Below are 21,280 nucleotides of genomic sequence, written 5' to 3'. Positions count from 1 at the left end.
ATTATATATTATCAAATATATCTCATTATAATATTTTATTTATTATTTTTTAAGTTGTATCTTTGCTAGGAGTGCAGTCAGCTATTAATAGTTTTGTTCTAATATGACTAAATAGTTTTAGTTTTAATTTTACACAATTTCAGTACTTCAACTTTGTTTTGTTTAAAAAGTATCATTTATAATGTTCTACTTCTAGTAAAACTTCTAGTTGATCATTTGGTATAAGAAGTGGCTTATATGAAAGGCTAAGGCCTCTAGATTACGCTTATTTTACCAAAAATAATATATGATTATGCCTTGATTTTTAATTACTATTATTATGACAGTAAGGTCTGACTTTACTTAGACAAAAGTCTTGTCACTCAACAGAAATAATGTATAGTATAGAATATAAAGTCATGGTCCAGTGGAAAAAGAATTAATATTGTGTATGACTCCCATGAGCTTGGAGGACTGCATCCATACATCTCTGCAATGACTCAAATCACTTATTAATAAAGTCATCTGGAATGGCAAAGGAAGCGTTCTTGCAGGACTCCCAGAGTTCATCAAGATTCTTTGAATTCATCTTCAATGCCTCCTCCTTCATCTTACCCCAGACATGCTCAATAATGTTCATGTCCGGTGATTGGGCTGGCCAATCCTGGAGCACCCTGACCTTCTTAGCTTTCAGACAATTTAATGTGGAGGCTAAAGTATAAGAAGGAGCGCTGTCCTGCTGAAGAATTTGCCCTCTCCTATGGTTTGTAATGTAATGGGCAGCACAAATGTCTTTATACCTTAGGCTGTTGATGTTGCCATCCACATTGCAGATCTCTCGCACACCCCAATACTGAATGTAACCCTAAACCATGATTATTCCTTCACCAAACTTTGGTGAGAATCTTGGGTCCATGTGGGTTCCAACAGGTCTTCTGCAGTATTTGTGATGACTGGGATGCAGTTCAAGATGATTTATCAGACAAATCTACCTTCTGCCTAGAAGTCAAGTTATTATTTGTTTTTCTTTCAACTGGGATCGACGACAAGACTTTTGTCAGGTAGTGTATGTATAAATATATATATAAATATATATATAAATATATATATATATATAAATATATATATATATATATATATATATATATATATATATATATATATATATATATATATATATATATATATATATATATATATATATATATATATATATATATATATATGATGTGCTACACATATAAAACATTGCCCATATTAATTAATAAAGTTAGAAAAGTCTTTTAGTTAACAATAATAACTCTGTTACTAACTATGACTCTGCTGCTAAAAACGACAGCTACTTTTCTTTTCAAGTAATCCTAATCAAATTGTGCTTTAGTGTAAAATTCCTATACGTATCCTGACATAATAAATTCACTAAAAATCTCCCCAAAACACCAGTTGCTTAAACCTATTTGCACAAAACAGTTCAGAACGGCATTAGTTTGAGTTAGCGAGAGAAGAAATGGAGAATCATTTGTTTGCTACTTGGGCAGACATTCTTTCATCCGATGTAATGACATTCTGACACTTTAAAGCATGACTTCAAATACTTTTTAGGCATAAGATATATTAATGGCAGCTGTTCAGAAAAACCCCACATATAAATGTACAAGATGTTGAAAAATGCCTTGGGTTGAAGGCGCACAACTATGCATCACTGTCTTGTTGGATTTGCAATACTATATGTCACAGTTTTGAGGAAGAGAGCGTGTGATTGTACGGATTTGACACGCTCGAGTCATGCCTCGCCGCGTGAAAATACCTCCAATGCTGCATGAACTAGTTTATTCACACAGACGAGAGACATTGATGAATCTCTCCCTAAAAAAAAAGAAAAATCCCTCACAGTGTATCACTCCCAAATCAAACTGATGACATTGGAACTATCAGAGGAAATTGAAAACCCTAATGAATCTTTTCTACACAAACCCAATCAAAATGCAAAGCAGTATCTGGCGGACCTCGAATTCGCCGCGAGCTAATGTCAGTTTATTCTCTATCCCGAACCAAGGGTCAATAACTGCCACTGTGTCCCATTAAACAGCACCAAAGCGTTCAGGATTATAGCCTGAGCAAAACTGCACCAAACCGCAGCGGGGAAAACATTGAGCCCCAAGGCTTTATGAAAGCACATGAAACGGGCCGGTAAAGGCCATGGAAAGCTGAAGTACAAGCTGAGAAATTGATCTGAATTCTGGGGTGTCAGGCCTTTTCTACATTTGATAAATAGCAGCTGCAGTGAGCCGGAGGAAGAAATGCAGCACCTGCAAGAGCCGAGTCCTGGTCCGCTGTGGAGACCCCGCCGTCAGCTTCCTTCGCATCTGAGAGCAAAACAGAGAGAGGTAAATCACTAAAACGCAGGGGTTACAGAGTGCAGTCACTTTGTTCTGCTCTGACCATGAGTCTAAAATCAGAACATCAAAAAATAACAGGGATTTCTGAAGCACTGATGGTACGGTTAGATAGAGCTTTAGGTAAAAAATGGAATGTTTGGTCATTCGTATAAATCAGTGGATAATGGCACTTTGAGAGTAAGAGAAAAAAAAATATATTCAGGAAAAGCTAAATTAATACCCATGACTCCAGATCACACAATGAGGTCTTAAAATTGATGTGGTCTTAAAGAAATATTCCACTTTTTTATATATTTATTTTAAATAAGCTCAATTTTACAAGTCCCTTAGAGTTAAAAAGATGAGTTTTACCATTTTTAATTAATTCAGCTGATCTCCAGGTCTGGCAGTAACACTTTTAGCTTAGCTTAGCATAAATCATTGAATGGGATTAGACCGTTAGCATCTCTCTCAAAAATGTCAAAAAAGTTTTGTAGTTTTATAGTTTTATATTTAAAGTTTGACTCTTCTGTAGTTACATTGTGTACTATGACCGATGAGAAATGGCTAGGATATATGGCTAGGACTTTTATTCTCATTTTGGCATAATAATAAAGGAATTTTTACTGCTGTACAATGGCTACAACAGGCAGGTTAATACTGCGAAGGGCTTGTATTTACCTAGCTGAGCCATGTTACAACAGCAAAGCAGCAAATTTTAAATTTCAGGTTGTCATCCAGGTAATAATGTGTGCTTTCCAAATACTGTTTTGAGAACCTTCAAAACATTTGCATTTGTTTTAAACGAGTTTTAAATATCAAAAGTCACTTATTTCAATAAAAACACGGCTTGTTTACATCAAAACTGTTTTGAAATTGTATAAAATGTCATTGCTTCACATTTGCAAATGCAAAAAAATGGTATGCTAGGACAACACTGTCCTTTGGGCAATAATATTGGTCTGTTTTAGATTCAATGTATTATTATTATTATTATTATTATTATTATTATTATTATTATTATTATCATTATTATTATTATCAGATTAATTAGATTTTTTGTGCACTTTAGGTTATGTAGTGATAGAAACTGTTGGTACGGTATGACAATGCTGAATGGCAGTGTGGAAAGATATCTGTTAATGTTTCTCTTTAATAAAGGAGTGAAAAATACAAAATAAACTGTTTACATTAAATGAAATTATAATGTTTATTCAGTGTGCGAATTATACATTGATGATCAGGGGGAGGGGGGTCAACTTTGTCGGTAATGTTTGTGTAATACATGCTTCAAATTTATGTATTTATTTAAATTACATCTAATTTATTAATAAAATATATTTAGGTTTTCAGTGTTTTGTGGGATATTTAGTGTATTCTGACCTGATTAGCTATTTTCGACTTACTTTAGGTCAAACTATACAAACTACGCATCTAATTCGACTTTACTTTTAGGCTTTTTGTAGAAACAAACACCTATTTCATGAGAAATCAGAACTCTTACGGTGCTCTAAATCTGCAGGTTTCAGACAGTTGAATGACATTTTTTCTTGCACAGACTGACTGGCGTGATTATGCATTCACAATGGTATGAACATTTATAGGGAGATCAAATGGATATCTATTATTTTAATTATTAACATTATTATTTAAAATACACATCAAAGTAAACTTTTTTTCTCAGATTCAAAGGGACCCCCACACATCTTGTTTCGACGTCCTTTAGGAGCGATCAAACCTTAATTAGAGAGGTCAATCTCTCCCCCAAACCCCTCTGTAATTCGCACACTGAGTTTATTCATGAAATAAATAATAAGCTAATATACTGGCATGGATGTATGCAAACATCAGATGTTATATTACCTTTCGTAAAAATTGCCACGTCAACATTTGTCAGTGTCTACATGTTGGCAAAATCCAATCAAATTGCAAGCGTTTTGGCCCTGCTTGCCTTCCATAGAGGAATACGTTGGGCTTTGAAGTCCATTAGAGTGGACAGCAATTACAGAGTGGAAAATAATGAATTCCACTGAAGGCACAGAGGTACCAATGTGTAAAATCAAAGATTATAGACTTAGTCTAGCCTGAAAAGCCCAATTGTGATGTGTAAAGACTTGAGTCAAAGTAAATGGCATATTTAATTTGACACAAACGAAAACGAGGCACTTGAATGGACTGCACTCTCGCACACTTGTTTTCATTTGCATTAAATTACATATGGCTTCTGCTGTACTAAAGCCAGCAGAAATAAGGTGACTGCAGAACGAAGTGTGTATACAGTATTAAAAAAAAAACCTCCTCATGTCATTGGTAGTTTAGTTCCAGCTGAAGCTTTTAAGACAAAAAAAAAAATGCTGTGTATGTTTAAATAATCTTTTATTAAGGACTGTACAAACTAGCCTATTGTACAAGTAGCTATTTACAAAGTTGATTTTGTTAGTGCACACTGTTATTTAATAATTGTTATTTTTTAAGCAAACAATTCATTCGTCCAAGTTAATCCACTTTGTTTTGGTAATCTTCAATCCAAATCCGAGTGTCAGTCCTTTTCTGTTGATATTAGTTTAACAACTTCAGACCCAATATTCTTAACCACACCCGTCTTACCGTTAGTTTGCAACGAGTGATGTGATGTAATGTAACGTATATTTACATAGCACATTTATTACCAAAGCACTTCTTCATGAGTGTTATCCACCTATTATTTACATCTGAATTTGGGAATAATTTAGTTTTGGTTGGGTTTAGGGGTGACCATTAGGTATGGATTACATTTTTGAACAAAATAGATGTTAATCAAGGATCGTATTGTACTTGGCAAAATCATGACGTGACATGAGTGTGAGTCTCTCCACACCACCACCATGATGCGAAAGAAGAAAGCGGCACCCCTATTGAATATTTAGTTTCAGTTGGAAGTATACTGAAACAACATACAGATTTGAAATTCTCCGCAATTTATTGGGTATTTATACTATGGGATATTTCACCCCAAAAAGTTATTTCCTCACCATTTCCTCACAATTAGGTTTTCTAACCTTTTATGCATTTCTTTCTTTTGTTGAACATAAAACAAGATATTCCAAGGACATCCATAGTCGAACAGAACTTTAAAACACATTCAACATGAAAGCTGATGTTGTAAATTGTAATAACATTTCCCAATATTACGAAGTTTATTGCATTTATGAAACAAAACAATAATTCAAGAGACATAAAATTAGATTATTTTTTTCTACACACAAAAATAAATAAATAAATAAATAAATAAATAAATAAATAAATGTACTGTAGTATGACTTGTTATTTTAATTTGTTATAAAAATTAATTATGTTGCTTTTTATGTACAGCAAGTGGTGATTAAGGGTGCTTTCACATCTGTGGTTCGGACCAAGGGCAACAAATGATTCATTGTAGCATTTTCTGCCATGTTTGGGACCTTTTCACACCACACTGACTGCTTTGGTCCAAACCAGTTGAAAAGAACCAAAATGCAGTCACGTGACAACATCCACACCACTCATTGGCCAGATGTTATTGAATGTATTTCACAAACTGCTTTTCGATTGGTCACAATTCACGTGCGGGAAAATGCCAATGGAACTCCCGCAAGTAAACACACCGGAAGACACAAAATGTCGCTATTTACTATGGAGAAACTCACGTTAAACAAACTATACATTTCAAGAATGAAGCGTGGCTGCAGCTGAAAAAACAATGTTTTAATTTCATTGCAAACGGTGAAGGTGCAATTCAAGTCACTTCAGGAGGAGGCGTGAATTAATTTAGCTAAATTGTGACATGGTCACCTTCCGGAAATATTACCAACGATCCATCAGGTAATGTTTTTCCCTCTCTTTCTCTGTTTAAAATTGTTGGTAAAGCGCTGTTAACAAATATTTTCCCTACAGCGCATCGGACTACGGTAGCTGGATTAGGCCAAAAAGGAGCAGTACTTTTTGCGGTTGGGTCTGTTTTAGTTCAGATCAAGTTCTCACCACAAACAAACCGCTCCAGGGTTCGTTTGAAAGCGTATCCTTGACGAGGTGGTCTCGGTATGCTTTTTTGGTTCGCTTTTGGTGGGCACTCGAGTGCAATTGCTATATTCACACCTGCCCAAATGATCCGCACCAAGAGAGAAAACAAGCTCTAGTGCGATTCATCCAAACTAAATAAAGCAGGTGTGAAAACACCCTAACATATGGTTTGTTATCCTTCTTATAACATTTCCTATTTTTCATACACTGTAAAACCTAACAGTGAAAATCACTAAATTAAATAAGTTAGTTTAACTTTAATATAAAAAAGGTTACTTTGACTTAATGAAAAAAATTATGGTGACTAATGAGTTATGAATTAATTAATTATATGTTTTGTGTTAACTCTAATGCTAGAAGCAATCCCAAGCCATTTGAGTAGCTATACAGTTTTGATAACAGTACTTACAGTACGTTACCAGTACTCAAACCATTTTGTTTTATAGCTTGAATGGTTTACTGTAATCGGTTTCCTCAGACAGTTGGAGTTTACTTATCGCGTTTTACAGTGTATTGTTCATACTTTTTTGTTTTAATTTAATATTTATTCATTATATTGCTTTTTTGTCTTTTTTTTACATTTCTTTTTTATTTTTTGGAACTGGCAGTGGTCATTCTTATATTACGGTTAAAAATTGGTTTATACAACAGTTCTGTCTGGTTCTTGAATCTGATTGGCTGATAGCCATGCAATATTCTGCAAATAACAACAGTCATACAGCCTCTTAACCTTCACCCTTGTGTATTACTCCGCCCACATACAGCGACAAGCAGAGGACACTCTACAGTCTGACAAATATTGCTGCTGTTGGACAACATAATGTAATTTTTAAGTCGAGAATGTAGTTGTTTAGATTGCAAACATGCAGTTTATTTATAAGGGTAGTTCCTATTTTAAAATATTTATAATTTCAGAGCATTGGATTCAGTGCATCGGCTGCTTTCAGCCTGTCTGAGCAGACCAAAAAAGTGACGGTTGACATTCCAAGGATTATGTGACAGAGACCACATGATTTTCCAAATCGAATGTAATGCTGTATTTATACCACAGAAACTGGTAGTGTATAATTTGTTCTGGATTTTTCGGGGTTAATTATTGTGAAATCCCGATTGCAACAGAGAAATACAGGGAAATCTCTGTAGATTGCTGACATTTCATGCCGTTCAGCCTTATAATCTTAAAATGTCAGCAAAATCTCCTGTTTTGTCATCACTTTAGACATTATGCTAGAGAATCATTCAAATAATAGCTCTAAAGTGACATTTGTGAAGTAGCAACAGTTTCCGCTGTTCTGACGTCAGCTGCAGATGTGAATGAGTGTCAGAAGAAAGTAGTTACTCATACAAAAAGGGTTTTTGAGACTCTCCGTGTTTGATTTCCTTTTTTATACACACTATAAGGCCGCCGAATTGTTGTATGAACGCAATATTACACTCGTAGCATACGATGTGGCTGTATATCGCTGTATATCTCATGCCAATGCACGCCTCCCACCAGTGCAGATATACAGCCACATCGCACTGCTACTTGTGTGATAATGCTCATATATATGAATCTACTTGGTATATATTATTATTATATTATGGCTTACTGATAAATATGGGTTTATTGTTAAAGTGTGAGTAAGAAATAGCAGAATTCGACTATAAATAGTTCATTACAGTTAAATACCTCAAGTTTGCCAGTAGTAATATGGATGAACTCTGTGGCAGAGTCGTGTTACTTCCGTCAGCTGCCTGTGCTCATGACTAATTTGTTTTGCAAATCAAATGCTATGACATTACAATTGCAGAATTCATTATGTTTGCCAAGGGAATGTAGCTTATCATCATTTATCATACATCACACGGTTTTGTTTTCTGTCTCTCTCGCTCTCCTGCTCCATCTTTCTTGCTCTCTCTCACACACCCAGCAAAATACAGACAGAAATAAGCATTGAGAAAACACACTGGTGCACTGATTGGTGTAGACGTTCAGCCGCTTGGCTTATTTGCATGAGGCTCGGCCGTGATCTTTGCCTTACAAATGAGATGTGATTGGTCAGATTGATGAATGGCTCATCAAATCAGTGCAAAAAGTAAAGCCTGTTTCTAAACCTGCAATAAAAGCCATCGTGGTTGAAACTCCAAAGATGATTCATTTGGTTTACGTGTCATGTTTTGACATAGTATTTATATTTTAATAAAAAACCCACATGTATTTTTGTTAATAAATACCCACGGTTATATTTTGTTGATTAAATTTATAAAAGTTTAAACTTTTTATTTAAATTTTGATTATTTTTATCTATCTATTTTATTATTAACACTTTTATATTAATTTACCTTAAATTATTTAAAATCTTGAGTTCATTCAGAGGTGGCTAAGCACTATTAATATCGTGTCTATTTTGCCTTTTGCAAATGAGCTGTGATTGGTCAGATTGATGAATGGCTCATCAAATCAGTGCAAAAGTTAAGTCTGTCTCTAGACCTGCAATAAAACCTTCGTGGTTGAAACCCCAAAGATGAATGATCTGGCTTATGTGTCCTACGTTCTGACATTGTATCTACAGATGAAGTCAGAATTATTAGCCCCCCCACTGAATTTTTTTTTTCTTTTCTAAAAATTTCCCAAATGATGTTTAACAGAGTAAGGAAATTTTCACAATATGTCTGATAATATTTTTTCTTCTGGAGAAAGTCTTATTTGTTTTATTTTGGCTAGAATTAAAGCAGATTTACATTAAAAAAAAGCTATTTTAAGGTCAAAATTATTAGCCCCTTTAAGCTATTTTTTTTCTGATAGTCTACAGAACAAACCATTCTTATACAATAATACTATACTTCTAATACTTGCCTAATTACGCTAATCTGCCTAGTTAACCTAATTAACCTAGTTAAGCTTTTCAATGCCACTTTAAGCTGTATAGAAGTGTCTTGAAAAATATCTCGTAAAATATTATTTACTGTCATCATGGCAATGATAAAATTAATCAGTGATTAGAAATGAGTTAAAAATCTGCTCTTTGTTAAACAGAAATTGGGGAAAAAAATAAACAGGGGGGCTAATAATTCTGACTTCAACTGTATATTTTAATAAAATACCCACATTTATTTTTAGTTGTTAATAAATACCCACATTTATATTATAACATATGTAGATTGTTATTTTTACTGCTTGTATTTTTATGATGTGCTTGTGATCTGCTGTAAGGTGTCCTTGAGTGCTTTGAAAGGCGCCTAAAAATAAATAATAATAATAATAATAATATTAATAATAATAAGTATTATTATTATTATTATTTTTATTATTATGATTATTATTTTTTATTATTTTTTTTTATTTATTTATTTATTTATTTTATTATTATATTTTATTGATTGAATTTACAAAACGTTTAAACTTTTTATTTAAATTAATATCATTTTGATTATTTTTGTTTGTCTATTTTAATGTTAACCCTTTTCATATACACATTTACTTTAAATTACTTAAAATTTAGCTTTCATTCAGAGGAGTCTAAGCACTATTGAAAGTGTGTCTATTTTTGCCTTTTGCAAATGAGCTGTGATTGGTCAGATTGATGAATGGCTCATCAAATCAGTGCAAAAGGTTAAGCCTGTGTCTAAACCTGCAATAAAACCATTGTGGTTGAAACCACAAAGATGAATCATTTGGTTTATGTGTAATATGTTTTTACATTGAACTGATATATTTTTAAAAATACCTGCATGCAATTACATCTGTGTGTGTGCAATACAATATGATGACAATAAGTACATTGTATTTATTTTTTGATGTCAGTACAAGTGGGACTGAAATTTGAAAATGTTTAACACCTTAACTATTGCCTCTACTAGAAATTGAAATGCTTAATTTAAATATTTGGATATATTTGATGCTTTAATGCACAGATTTAAACTTAAAGTTCAAAAAGTTTAATAAAAAATGCATGTTTAAGTTTATGAAAGTGATAAAACAATAAATGTATATTTATTATATTACATTATATTAAATATGTATTTTACAAAACTTGTTTAACCTAAAGGAAAATCAAAGCAAAATATTTGAACATATTTTATAAAAAAAAAATGAAGTTGACGTCTCAAAACATTTAGTGCAGTACCAAACATGACCACTAGATGACCTCCAGTTTCCATTGGTGATCATACAAAGGCACCCCCTATTCTGAATATGGTTTGAGCAATATAAATCATAAAGTTCAGAATATTTGTAAAATAAATATTAAATTCTGAAGTAGTATGGGCACTTTAGTGCTATTTAATTTTAATTTAACATAAAAATGTTGCAAGAAACCAAGATATGTGTTATATTTGGCTCTAAATCACATTACGAATATTTCGTTTTTTGTTTTTTTTTACATTTAATACATGTCTAGACCATTTAAAAAAAAAAATAATAGAATGGATGTTATGTTTTGAGATTTTGTGATTTTACATGTAGTTGCTGTAAAGAAGTAAGGCTTTACGAGTATCTCTAAGTATCCACAAATTAATAAATAACTTCTGCTCATAAATATCCATCAAAATTAATCATGAAACATGGAAACTCGAAATTTTAAGTGTTCAAATGATACAGTTAGTCATGACTACTTTATATTTAGACTACAATATTATGGTTTAAAAATGCAAGCACAAACCGTCTTACAGGTTGTAGGGTTATTGTAAATGTGTTTTAATCTATTGCACTTCATACGTAACAAAGAACTGTGGTAAAATGTGTATTTAGGAGTCTTCAGATATTCATATATTTTCAGAGCCATTCACATATTGCATCTGTTGCATGAGCAAGTTTGTTATTTCCAATGGAGGCATGCGGCTTGTATTTTCCATGCACACCTGTAGTTGAAAATATCTCAACTTAACAGATTGCCAAGCGCACTGTGAGTCATGTGACTAGAACTAACCAATCAGCTTCATACTTTGTATGGATTACACACATTTCAGTAATAACTATAACGTTAACATTAATGTTAAACTAATTACCTCAGACAAACGCAGTACACCCAAACACTGCAGTGTTTTTCAACTTTCTCCATAAATAAAACTTGTTTCAGAGCTACAGCAAGGGTTTGTCAGTTTGTCATCCTCTGAGAGAATGGTTGATGGTTGCTTAACAATGACAGACCCCATGAGTATTTCAATATGCTTTTAGATGCTAAATGTGAACAGCCCCATAGACCTTGATTAGATTTGGATTTAACTGCTCATGAAGGGTGACAGTTAAGGGCAAAATGTTGTATTTTTATTATAATTATGTTATTTATTTTAATCAATTTTTTCATATTAACCTTTTATTACTTTCCTTTTAATAACTTAAAATTTCACTTTCCCTCAGTGTAGACCAGGCCCTATTAAAACAGTGTCTGTTTTTGTCTTACAAATGAGATGTGATCGGTCGAATCGATAAATAGCTCATCAAACCAGTGCAAAAAATAGTATACAAAAAAATATATATACAAATCTCTAAACCTGAAAGCAAAACCACAAAGGTTGAAACCCAAATAATGATTAATCTTTGTTTATGAGTCTGGGAAGTTTTATTAGACAGGCTGAGCTGACCGTACCAGCAGTGATGACCGTCAGGATCTTGTTGTTGTCTGCATAGCTGCTCTCTCCTATTGAATTGAGAGCGTTGACTGAGAAGTTGTACATTGTTGAAGGGTTGAGGCCTGTGACTGTATACACAGTAGCTGTTGGAGGAAACACGTCTACATACATGTAGCTTGCAGATCCTGCCCATTGGTACCTGTCAAACAAACAGATGAGAAAGTTTTTGCATCCATTTATGTTTACTTCTTACTTTACTTTCTAAATTAATTTAATGTTTTTAAATGATTCCTGAATTTTATACAAATGTATCCTAAATCTGAGATCCGTTGTTTTGTTTTTTTAAGTGTCAATACATTTTTGGTAATATTTTACAATATAGTCTTAGTGGAGAGGAAAACTTTGGACTTTAATAATTAATGTAGGAGTAAATAGCTACATGTTTCCATTCATTTTGAATATGCGCATAAAAAATGATTGATGAAAACCGCAAGTAGCGATGAAATTTTGAAAATGGAAATGTATGCGTATGACTGAGTAGGATGAACTTTTTATTCGATAAGAAAAAATGTGCATAATCTAAGGTGGAAACCCATTTACCGAACAAGTTCCAGTATATGCTTTAAAAATCATTTGATTTTGTTATAAGAGATCATATGATGATTAAAACGTGTGTAAATGGACAAACCAGCAGGCTGAGCATGTAAAACATCTGAAATGTTGTTTTGGTCATTCTAAAACACTGTAACCATTTCAGTATTCATGTTGTTATTTTATCACACTAATTACCCCCAGAATTGTCAAGAGTGTCTGTGCTCCGTATCACGTGTATTTAAATGCCACCATGCGATCATTGCGTGGTGGTATTGTCTTCTGAGGCGCAAGTCATTTATTAAATAAAGAAAAGATTCAAGCAGCTTCTTCTACCGCAGCAAATTCCATTTTTACTTTTGATATTTTTGGCACCAGTTAATCAGGAAGTGACGATTTTGTTTTCTTAGATTCATTGGATGGAAAAATTGCTTGATTTGAAAATCTTTTATGCAACATTAAATAATAATAATAATAATTTATAATATAAAAAAAAATTATATATATATATATATATATATATATATATATATATATATATATATATATATATATATATATATATATATATATATATATATATATATATATAGCGTTTTCTTTTCGTACTTCAAACTAAAGCTGATCAAATCATTATAAAACTGGTAAGTGACTTTCTAAGTCAATCTCTCTTTTTAGTATGTTGTAGTGCTGTATTTATACCATAGTCTGGTAGTGTTTCTGGTAGTGTTTGCTTTGCTTTGGCTTTTTTGGGGGTTAATTTTTTAGATATATCTCGATTGCAACAGAGAAATACTGGGAAATCTCTGTAGATTGATGGCATTTCATGTTGTTCAGCCTTATAATCTTAAAATGTGAGAAAAATCACCTGTTTTGTCATCACTTAAGACATTACGGTATAGAATCGTTAAAATACTAGCTCTAAAGTGACGTTTGTTGAAGTAGCAACAGTTCATTCAAGTGTATTAGAAATGAGTTATTATGAGTTTAGAAATATATAAAAAAAAACTTCTCTCCATTAAACAGAAATTGGGAAAAAAAAATAAACAAACAGGGGGCTAATAATTATGACTTCAACTGTATATATGTATATATATATATATACACACATTACAATTAAAAAAGAATTAACATCCTCAGTAAATATTATATTATAAAATGAGCTTGAGCTAACATGAATTAACAATAAATAATCGATTAAAAAATACTACTACTGGAGTTATTATTAATGACGTTTCATTGAGAACAATTACCAACATTTAACCTGAGCTTTCCATAGGTTTGAAATATACTTGTGGTGGTAGCCGGGTTGAAACACACCATTTACCCACATCACATAAATAGTTAACTATGTGTAACAAACAAAACAAAATTACATTTTTAACTATTTTATTTTATTGACACTGTTATACACGGTTTCTTTTCAATTGGTTAAAGTAAAAAAAAGACTGTTGAAATAAATAAAAAAATTTTAATAAATAAAATCTGCTTTTCTCTCTTTCAAGTTCAAAGCAAACTTGAATGCCAAAGCAATTTAGATATGTATTTAAAACATACATCGCGACTGTGCACGCTGAAGCAAGTGGAAAGTGGTCTTTAATAAAAAAGTAATGCAAAAACACATACGAGCATTAGAAAGCGAAAGCAAAAGTTAAATCCCGGACATTTTAGGAGATTTAGAAACCCGGGCCTGGCAATCTTTTTAAGCCCCAAAAAGGTGCGTCTCTGTGAGTCTTCAAAGCAAGCGAGACTCTGTGAGTGCTGACAGGTCTCGCACACACAGACCGAAATGGGTAAACAAGAGAAAATTCTCCACTACCTAATCGATCACTGATGTTTGGTTATATTGGGCGGCCGTTAATATACTTGTTAATATACCGTCGAAGTAAAGTCTATGTGTGGAAAGCACTGATTTAACATAAATTTTTTGCCATGTTTTTAATGCTTGCAAATTTTTAATATTCAATACATTGGAAAACTCCTAATATTAAATTGTAATTCTTGATTGTATGTTTGCATGCATCACATTTTGAATCCCACAAAGCTAATGTCAAACATTTGGACAAAACATGCCTGATTTACAAGACAAAAATAAATACAACTGCATTTAATTTGAGGTAATCACATCATCATTCATTTACATAGAAAGTAATGTTTATACATCAGCCAAAGTGAAAGGTGTGCAGCACTGTTGACACACTACAGACTGATTGATATAGCACATGCACAACACACACCACCTGTTTCAGACACCTCACAGTGGCATTTATGACAACTTCACCTGACACGGAAGATCTGTGTCAAACCACCGTTAAATCCGGGCATCCACTCCAGAGTAACAGAGGTCTGGTCGACACGGAGCAGCTTTAGGTCTGATGGCGGATCAGGGTGGTCTGAGAGACAGAGAAACACACAGAGCATTTAACAACAACTAGTGACTAAAAAGCCCTTCACAAGAGGGGCCATAACTATAATGATAACCATAAAGATATACAGTTGAAGTCAAAATTATGAGCCCTCGTGAGACTTCTTTTTTCTTTTTTAAATATTTCCCAAATGATGTTTAACAGAGCAAGAAATTTATTACAGTATTTTCTATAATATTGTTTCTTCTGGAAAAAGTCTTGTTTGTTTTATTTTGGCTAGAATGAAAGCAGTTATTAATATTTTTTTTATTTTAAGGTAAATATTATTAGCACTCTTCGCGATCGTATTTTCGATCTATGGAAAACAGAACAAACCATTGTTATATGATGCCTAATTACGCTAACTTGCCTAGTTAACCTACACTTACCGGCCACTTTATTAGGTACACCTGTCCAACTGCTTGTTAACGCAAATTTCTATCCATTTCATTACATGGCAGAGACTCAATGCATTTAGGCATGTAGACATGGTCAAGACGATCTGCTGTAGTTGAAATTGAGCATAAGAATGGGGAAGAAATATGATTTGAGTGACTTTGAACGTGGCATGGTTGTTGGTGCCAGACGGGCTGGTGTAAGTATTTCAGAAACTGCTGATCTACTGGGATTTTCACGCACAACCATTTCTAGGGAAAAAATATCCAGTGAGCGGCAGTTCTGTGGGTGCAAATGCCTTGTTGATGCCAGAGGTCAGAAGAGAATGGCCAGACTGATTCAAGCTGATAGAAAGACTACAGTAACTCAAATAACCACTCATTTCAACCAAGATATTCGGATAGTAGGGTCAGAATTTGGTGTCAACAACATGAAAGCATGGATCCATCCTGCCTTGTATCAATGGTTCAAGCTGGTGGTGGTGTAATGGTGTGTGGGATGTTTTCTTGGCACACTTTGGGCCCATTAGTACCAATTGAGCATTGTATCAACACCACCGCCTACCTGAGTATTGTTGCCGACCACGTCCATTCCTTCATGACCACAGTGTATCCATGTTCTGATGGCTACTTCCAGCAGGATAACGTGTGAATCATCCCACACTGGATTCTTGAACATGACAATGAGTTCACTGTACTCAAATGGCCTCCAGAGTCACCAGACCTCAATCCAATAGAGCACCTTTGGGATGTGGTGGAATGGGAGATTCACATCATGGATGTGCAGCCGACAAATCTGCAGCAACTGCGTGATGCTATCATGTCAATATGGACCAAAATCTCTGAGGAATATTTCCAGGACCTTGTTGAATCTATGCCATGAAGAATTAAGGCAGTTCTGGTGGCAAAAGCGGGTCCAACCCAGTCCTAGTAAGGTGTACCTAATAAAGTGATACCTAATAAAGCCCTTAAATTGCCCTTCAACAAAGAATTTGACAAAAAAGGAGCGAACAGACAATAATGCACAGACAGACTGAAATATGTGTCAATACACTTCTCAATGAAACCGCTCAATTATCTTGTTGGCACTGGTGGGACATGGGGGAAAGGGTCAGGCCAAAATCACAAAAATAGCAGAGAGCCAAATTCTGCACCATTCTGTTCCCCGGTGGACTGATGATAAGATAAGAAGCACTTCAAATTTATTATCGCTGCGTCAGATTAATTATGAATATTCACCGCAGTTAAAAACAGAGAAGGAGGTGTTGACAAAAAGTGGCGGATATTGGATTGTATTTCAGGGTTTTTATGATAAACATTAAACGTGCCTGCCTGAGTCGATTCCACAGACCCCAGAGAAAAAAAGAGAGAGGGAGAGGGAGAGAGAAAGAGAGGGAGAGAGAGAGAGAGAGAGAGAGAGAGAGAGAGAGAGAGGAGAGAGAGAGAGAGAGAGAGAGAGAGAGAGAGAGAGAGAGAGAGAGAGAGAGAGATAACTGATAACAGCAGAAAAACATTCAAGATTACTACTAGAAACAGAGATCTAAAGAAATATTCTGGGTTCAGCATAAGTGCATCTGTTTCCACGGCAAATCATTGAACTCTATCCTGTGTTCATTAAAAAAAGAAAAAAGTAATAAATAAATAAACCTGAGGCCTCAGGGAATGTTTGAGAGAAAAAAAAAACATTAAAATTGTACAAACAACTTAAAAGTAATTACTAATTAAATAAATAATTAGCAATAAAAAAATATCAAAAAATAATTGGGATGAATAAAAAAATATATAAATGCATGCATACGTTGGACAAAAATATGTTTATTAATAATAAATACAATAATTTATACAAAAATAGGATTAAGAAAAATTAAATCATTCCTAACGTGATGAAAATAATGGAAAAGTTCAAAATAACTTAATTCGCTCATTCATTCAATCATTCGCTCGCATGCTCGATCGTTTGTTTGTTTATTAATTCATTCATCGCTAATTCATTCATTCGCTCAATCTTTCATTTGTTAGTTCATTCGCTCATGCATTCATTCATGTTTGTTGCTTCGTTTATTCATTCATTTATTAATTTGTTCTTTTATTTGTTTGCTTATTTGTTCACTCATTCGTTCATTTATTCATTCACTCTTCAGTCATTCATTCTTTTACTCATTTGTTCGTTTATTAATTCCTTCCTTCATTCATTCGTTCATTCATTAAAAAACGTTTGTTTTTAGTTTACATTTTCATTTTTAATTATGAGGTATATATTATATTATTTTATATTATATTATATTATATTATATTATATTATATTATATTATATTATATTATATTATATTATATTATATTATATTTACTCGTTTATTCATGAGTTCTTTCATTGATTCATTCATTTATTTGTTTATTCGTTCATTAATTAGTTCATTCATTCATTAATTCATTCGCTCATTTGTTCATTCATTCATTAATTTGTTCGTTCATTCATTCACTCATTCGTTTTTTTTCATTCATTCGTTAGTTGTTCAGTCGTTCGTTCATTCATTCATTCATTCATTCATTCATTCATTCATTCATTCATTCATTCATTCATTCATTCGTTCATTCAGTCTTTTGATTGTTCATTCATTCATTCATTCGTTAATTGTTTACTCGTTCATTCACTCATTCATTCACTATTTTGTTCGTTTATTAATTCCTTCATTCACCTATTCATTCGTTTGTTCATTCATTCATTCATTAAAAAACTTGTTTTTAGTTTACATTTTCATTTTTTTATGAGGTATATATTATTATTGGTATGAGGTATATATTATTATATTATATTATATTATATTATATTATATTATATTATATTATATTATATTATATTTTATTATATTATATTATATTATATTATATTACATTCACTCGGTCATTCATTCATTCATTCATTCATAGCTCCTAAACTCTGGAATAGTCTTCCTGATAATGTCCGAGGCTCAGACACACTCTCCCAATTCAAAACTAGATTAAAGACCTATCTTTTTAGTAAAGGATACACTCAATGCACCACTTAGCGGGCTTCCACACAGGTTATGCATCTTGTTTATATACACTATGAACAGCAGCTACGCTAATTATTCTCTTTATTCTCCATTTCCATCTGGGGATACTCTTCCCGAGGCCCTTAGACTATGCAGAGTCACTGATTCGATCCAAGACCAACGACGAGATGATCCCAAGGTTTCCATATCCTGGACCAGGCCGTATCCTGAGCAGCTACTGTGGAGGTCATGGAGGAGTGGAGAACATGAGACTGATTCCTATGACGCTCCAGGGACAAGATGAGTCTTCGCTGAGGCCAGCTTCCAGCCTCCGCTGATGAGACTGCAGCTCTGCACAAGACGTTTGGCCAGCGGAGAAATTAAAATGGTCGTGCCCAACTGAGCCTGGTTTCTCTCAAGGTTTTTTTCTTCACTTTCGCCAATTAGTGACGTTTTTTTCCCTCTCCGCTGTCGCCACTGGCTTGCATGGTTCAGGATCTGTAGAGCTGCGCATTGTTGGATTTGCTCTGCAGTGTTTGGACTCTCAGTAGTGATTTTTAAACCACACTGAACTGAGCTAAACTGAACTGAACTTAAACACTACAAACTGAACTACACTGTTCCTATTTATAATGACCTTTTATGTGAAGCTGCTTTGACACAATCTACATTGTATAAGTGCTATACAAATAAAGGTGAATTGAATTGAATTGAATTCATTTATTCGTTCATTAATTTGTTTGTTCATTCATTCGTTTGTTCACTCAATCGTTAATTCATTCATTAATTCATTCATTAATTAATTTGCTCATTCATTCATTTGTTTGTTAGTTCATTCGTTCACTCATTCATTTGTTCACTCATTTGTTTTTTTATTCATTCATTTATTCATTCATTCACTCATTCATTCATTTGTTAGTTGTTTACTCGTTCGTTCATTCATTAGTTTGTTCGTTCATTCATTCAAAAAACTTGTTTTTAGTTTACATTTTCATTTTTAATCATGAGGTATATATTATATTATATTATATTATATTATATTATATTATATTATATTATATTATATTATATTAATTATATTATATTCACTCATTCATTCATGCATTCTTTCATCCATTCATTTGTTTATTCGTTCATTCATTTCTTTGTTCGTTTATTCGTTCATTCATTCATTAATTAATTCGCTCATTTGTTCGTTCATTCATTCATTTATTCGTTCATTCACTCATTCATTTGTTCCCTCATTCGTTTTTTCATTTCTTTTATTTATTCATTCGCTCATTCATTTATTCATTCATTCATTCGGTAGTTGTTCAGTCATTCGTTCATTCATCCATTTGTTCGTTCTTTTGATTGTTCGTTCATTCATTCAAAAAACTTGTTTTCAGTTTACATTTTCATTTCTAATTATGAGGTATATATTATATTATATTATATTATATTATATTATATTATATAATATTATATTATATTATATTATATTATATTATATTATATTATATTATATAATATTATATTATATTATATTATATTATATTATATTATATTATATTATATTATATTATATTATATTATATTATATTATATTATGAGCTATAGATTATGTATGTACGTACAATAATGAAATAAAACAACCTCAACCAAATATGAACAGACAAATCTAATTAGAAATTATTAACAAATAACCTTAGAGATGAATGTTCTGGGTAATGTTTTTTTTGTCTTTGACATGACTGCAGGTGCTGTAACACACTGTCTATATAATTTTGACATATTTAAACAATGCGTAGTCAAGCTGGAAAATTATTTCAGCGCTAACCAAAAGCATATTATTTTATTTGTAAAAATGTACCTGATGACTCTAATGTTCTACAGAAATAAAGAGGTTGTTTGCATTCTAAAAAAATAACAATATAAAAGTATTAAAGAGAGAGCGAACAGTCATTGTGAGAGAGCAGTGGCAGATCGATCAAACCAATTGTTGTGTAAACAAAGGGACAGAGTGAGAAAGACCGGACGTTGATTACCACAACTGAATAATTAATATCAAAATTGGTGCTGCGGCCGAGCAAAACAAAATCTCATCTCATGGCTCTGCTCATCATCTTTGTGTGCGTTTATGAGTCGCTGACATCCAATCGCTCGTGTCTGTTTGTTTTCATCTATTATGATTTTATTTATTCATATATTCATGCTAATTTCAGTTCAACTTTGAATGTGGGTCAAGAGAAGGTGAGAAGCTGACCGCTCATCGAATACTTACAGTCATACCAGAAGCTGTGTTAGGCTTTCTTATTATCTATCATTTTTATCTATAGGGTTGTAAAATCCATTCATTCATTCATTCATTCATTCATTCATTCATTCATTCATTCATTCATTCATTCATTCATTCGCTCATTTATTTATTCATTTGCTCATTCATTCACTTATCCATTTATTTATTCACTTATTTATTCATGTTCATTCATTCATTCATTCATTCATCATTCACTCATTCATTCGTTTGCTTATTCATTTGTTCATTCATAATTTCAATAATTCGTTAATTTATTTATTTTCTCATTCATTAATTCATTCACCCATTCATTCGCTCATGCACTCACTCATCTTTTCATTCATTCATGCACCCATTTATTTGCTCATTCATGAATTAATTTGCCCATTCATTCACCATTTTATTCATTAAATCACTCATTCGTTCATATATTCATTCATTCATTCATTCACTTACTTATTCATTAATTTGCTCATTCATTAATTCACCAATTAATTAATTCATTCATTCACTCACTCACTCGCTTTATTCATCCATTTATTTGATCATTTATGGATTCATTAGCTCATTCATTCATTCACTCACCATTTTATTAATTCACTTATTCATTCATTCTCTCATTTGCACATTCATTTGCACATTCATTCAT

The 21,280-nt window shown here is 32.7% G+C and overlaps 1 protein-coding gene across 1 annotated transcript in view; it reads right to left on the bottom strand.

Moving 5' to 3' along the window:
• Positions 1-21,280, bottom strand: part of nphs1 (NPHS1 adhesion molecule, nephrin) — a 177,781-nt gene that overhangs the window by 12,542 nt on the left and 143,959 nt on the right. The window contains exons 23-25 of the mRNA XM_056473002.1: positions 14,821-14,932; positions 11,966-12,147; positions 2,289-2,345 (exon numbers count right to left, since the gene is read on the bottom strand). Of these exons, the coding sequence (XP_056328977.1) occupies positions 2,289-2,345; positions 11,966-12,147; positions 14,821-14,932 (351 nt within the window). The remainder of the gene's footprint in view (positions 1-2,288; positions 2,346-11,965; positions 12,148-14,820; positions 14,933-21,280) is intronic.

This window comes from Danio aesculapii, chromosome 15 (genome assembly GCF_903798145.1).
Source record: "Danio aesculapii chromosome 15, fDanAes4.1, whole genome shotgun sequence".
NCBI lineage: Eukaryota > Metazoa > Chordata > Actinopteri > Cypriniformes > Danionidae > Danio > Danio aesculapii.
Note: the sequence above shows the minus strand (reverse complement) of the source record. Positions and strands in the feature narration are given on the sequence as shown.